Source organism: Protobothrops mucrosquamatus, unplaced genomic scaffold (genome assembly GCF_001527695.2).
Source record: "Protobothrops mucrosquamatus isolate PMUCROS unplaced genomic scaffold, P.Mucros_1.0 scaffold_60, whole genome shotgun sequence".
Classification (NCBI taxonomy): domain Eukaryota; kingdom Metazoa; phylum Chordata; class Lepidosauria; order Squamata; family Viperidae; genus Protobothrops; species Protobothrops mucrosquamatus.
Window position 1 is genome coordinate 48,483 of NW_015386136.1, and position 4,132 is coordinate 52,614.

The following is a 4,132-nucleotide window of genomic DNA, read 5'->3' on the forward strand; positions in this document are numbered from 1 at the left end:
CCCCCAGGTCTTTAAACTTAATACAGTACCATAATGCACCTGTTAAGTAAATTTTGAACAGCCAAAACCTGCATGTTATTAGACATTTTAATTTCCTGATCCTATATTGGCTACCTTTCATATTCACAAATTCTTATTCGGGACCTTTTCCATTACTATAATCAACATTCATCTTTTGCTAGTATTTCATCAGCTTCAAGTTCTTTGCAAAGCAAAGATGGAATACATACTAATTTCTAAGTTCATACCAATAGCTTATAGACACTAACTAACTAAATAAATAAAAATAAGAGATTATTTTAGCAAAACAGTCCTCTAAGCAAAGGAGGAAGACAAAGTACAAGTCCCTTCTACTTCTTACCTTCCCCAAAAGCCAGAGTCAGTAGAATCTAAAAGCATCAGACAGACCTGGAGGTAAGAAATAACTTGGGATTTTCAAAAGCCAAATATCCTAGTATCCTCCAGGCGTTTTGGACCATAACTCCCATCAGTATTACATACAAAATCAATATTAAAATTATGAGAGTTGCATTTCCCAAAAATAAAAAATAAAAGAGGAGGGTAACAGCCTCCCTCGCCTCCCACAAGGGAACTAATGCTCATCCATGATTCCTCCAAGTTCGCCTCTGGACTAGACAGCTCAGGAAGGATTCCTTACCTTGCTAGGTCCAGGAAAGAGTCCACGGTCTCCTTATTGGTGGGCATGGCGCCATCCAAGCCCAAGTCTTTACTATTGAGCTCCCCGGCGCCGACCCCGGGTTTGATGATGAAGGCCAAGGCAACGGCGAGCGCCGAGGCGATCAAGGTTGTAACCAAGAAGTAGGCGACGGCGATGCCGCCCAGCTTGCCCAGGGACCGAGTGTCCAGGCTGGCTGCTCCGGAGACCAGACTGCAGATCACCAAGGGCAGGATGATCATCTTCAACATACGGAGCAGCATCTCTCCCGGAAAGGCCAAGTAGGTGATTTGAGCCCGGGTGAGCGGCATTTGCCTCATCAGGGCGCCCATGGCCACTCCAGCCAGCACGCCGGTTACGGTCAAGATAACGATGCAGTTTTTCCTCAGGAACCGGCCGAAGCTCCGCAGCTGGAAGAGCTTCAGCCGAGGCCGCTTTACACCTTCCTCTGCAGCCTCGAAGCCGCTTAGCACCGTGGGCTCCAGAAAGCCATTCCGGCTCTCAGCTGGTTTCTCCATGCCGGTCGCTTCAGCTGGCGGAAGCCGCTATCCAATCCAAATCAGAAAAGGCGCGCAGACCAAACTGCGGCTCGGGGAGAAAAAAGGCACCGGCCGGGCTGGGCTAGAGAAGTTTTAATAAATGCCTCCAGCGAGACCCTCTCGGGGGGCCGAGGGAAAGGTCAGCTCTTTCTAGCCGCCGCGTGCTCTCGCCCCACGGAGCGCCTTTTATGCACGAGGTGCCCGCCTCACTCACGCCCTGGAGCGCGAGGAAGGCGGCCAGAACCGGTGGCGGAGGCGCCCTCCCACTAGAGATAAGGCTGATGCAAGGCAAAAGCGCTCTGGGCTCAGCTCCGGCCACCCCCTCCCCACCCGGACCGCTCCTCCAATCAGTCACTCGGTCGCCGTAGCCCCCTCCTCTTCCAGAAGCATCCACAACTCTACGCGGGGGATTCTGGCGAAAAGGGGGACGCTTAGCGAATGAGGAGCGCGAGGGAGGAGCGAACGGGCTAGGGCGGCAGCGTGGGGGGGGGGGGCTATTCATTTGGCAGCGTCGGGGCGAGAACCCACCGGAGGGAAAGCGCGCGCTCGCTCGCGCGCGCGTGGGGGGGGCGTCCTTGGAGTTTTATTCCAGCAGCGGCCACTCGCCTCGCCCGTTTTTCCATAAATGGCGACGAGGGCGAGGATTGCTAGGAAAGCGTCGGGCTGGGGAGCGCGCGCTGGTTGCAGAATAACGCAGAACCCTGGAAATGGTGCGTGCTCTGGACCGTACCACTTCAGGGGTTCTAAGGAGGAAGCGGTTCTGAGCCTTTTTCTCCGCCTCAAACGGTATTTCTTTCCAATTTGGAAAAAAGCGAGTGAAAGAAATAGTTTACCTGCTCTACTGGCTCGCCGAGGCATGGGTTAACCGAAGATAAACGACCCGACGTGTTTTCTGCCGCCTGTGATCCGAAATGGTGCAATCCTTTTGTAGAGTATCCTTCCATCGCCCGACCTGTTTTATCCCTCCACGCGTCGGTCTGAGGGAATGCGAAGCTCGATGGAACCGGACTCCTAAGCAGCAGGGATATACTTTAGCTCGGAGGGCCAAAGCCGCACTTGTGATTGACGGCCGGCATCGCGGCTCAAAAGAGCTCCGATTGACCCTCCGGAGGGTCAGCCTCGGAAAGTTTGGACCTTCCATCTGTAATAAGCTGCAGTACGAACCGCCAAAGCAGGCAGATGTACGCCTGCTAAATGCCTCATCCCTCCGGGCTGCAACTGGACCCGCAAGACTCCAGGCAGCTGCCTATACAGGCTGAGAAATGGAAAAGCTGCTGCTTGGGTGGGCAGATGATGGTAGCAGGGAGTGGTTCACCTGACCCTGCCTGGTTTTGTTGGGGCAGCAGGAATTGTAGAAATGGAAAGCCATCCCTTGCAGCCAGAAGCAGCCAGGCCTGCCAAGAACAGGCGCCGGACCTCCTGCAGGAAAGATCAGGGCCTGCAATCTTCCGCCTGGGTTGGCAACCTCGGCTCTTTTGTGACTCGTGGACTTCAACTCCCAGAATTCCTGAGTCAGCATAGCTGACTCAGGAATTCTGGGAGTTGAAGTCCGTGAGTCACAAAAGAGCCGAGGTTGCCTACCAGTTCCAGGCCAAACATTCTCTAGCCAAGGGAGAAAGGTGAGATTGCAGCAGCTGCTGCTCCTTGCTTCAGCTTTCCTACTCCACCAAGGGGGCAGAGACACCTGCCAGTTCAGCCCTTGATACCCCCTCCCCCCCTTCCTCCTGGGGCCTTCTAACATTCCTTATTCCGCCAAGGATAAGTAAGGAGAGCAAGCTATTCTTTGCTGTCTCTCTTTCTGCTGGATAAAATTACTTGCGAGAAGCTGTCATTGGTCCTCTGTGGGAATGGGAATGTGGTAACTGGAGAGAGTGCCCTTCTTCGCTGTGCACTACTTGGATAGAGAAAAAGCAGCTGCATAAAAGCCTACATTGCTGAGTTGCTGGCTTGGGTGGCAGCTTCAAGGAACAGCTCCAGTTTATTCGTTTCCTCTCCTGGGCAACATGGCAAGTAGATCTGACCCAATTATTGCTCTGACTTGCAGTGAGCTCTACATGGGGTTGCCCTTCCAGAATATCCAAAAACTTCAACTGGTGCAAAATACAGCAGTACAACCAATTATGTTTATCTCTGGTCGAACCAGTTACAGTTCTGCTGCACAGCTGCATTGGTTACAAGATTGTTTCTCGGTCCAACTTAGGTGCTGATATTGACCTTTAAAAACTACAAGGCAGGAGGCCGTGTATATTTCCTTGATTTCATCCACCTGCTCCACCAGGCTTAACAGAATGGACATGTTGGGGGTTCTATTTTGTAGAGCAGGGCTTTTCAATCTTTTTACCCATTGTACCACTTTTAGGATATGGCAATATCCGAGTACCACCAGTCACCTAGCAAGGTGTCAAAAACTTGATCAAAAAAAAAAAAAGTAAAAAAGTGATGAAGTACAGGTAGTCCTCGACTTACAACAGTTCGCTTAGTGACTCTTCGAAGTTACAGTGGCACTGAAAAAAGTGGCCCCCAAGCCACAGCCGAGCAAGACACCTGCCTGCCCGCCCGGCCGCGCTCTTCCTCCTGTCTGAGGTTTTCATTGTTTTGAGCATTTCTGTTGAGGATTGGCAGCGGGGGTGGGATGGGGTGGGTGTTTGGTTTTTATTCCCCCGTCTGCTGGGTGGTTGCAGCAGGTTTTGGTCACTTCACATGACCCTGGGACACTGACTGTCATAAATATGAATCAGTTGCCAAGTATCTGAATGTAAATCACAAGACTCTGGAGATGCTGCAACATTCCAGCTGGAGCCTGGCGCTGATCCTGGCGCTTCCGCTGAGCCCTGACAGCCCTGCAGCTCCAGCCATCTCTCACTCAGGCTTGTGCGGTGCTACCAACAGTTCAGCTCATTCCCCTCCCCCGCTACCA

General features: G+C 52.2%; 1 protein-coding gene across 1 annotated transcript in view; it reads right to left on the bottom strand.

The window, feature by feature from the left end:
- SLC1A4 (solute carrier family 1 member 4) overlaps window positions 1-1,194 on the bottom strand; it is a 21,003-nt gene extending 19,809 nt beyond the window's left edge. The window contains exon 1 of the mRNA XM_015812258.1: window positions 659-1,194. Coding sequence (XP_015667744.1) covers window positions 659-1,194 — 536 coding nt within the window. The remainder of the gene's footprint in view (window positions 1-658) is intronic.
- Between the last annotated feature and the right edge of the window lie 2,938 nt (window positions 1,195-4,132).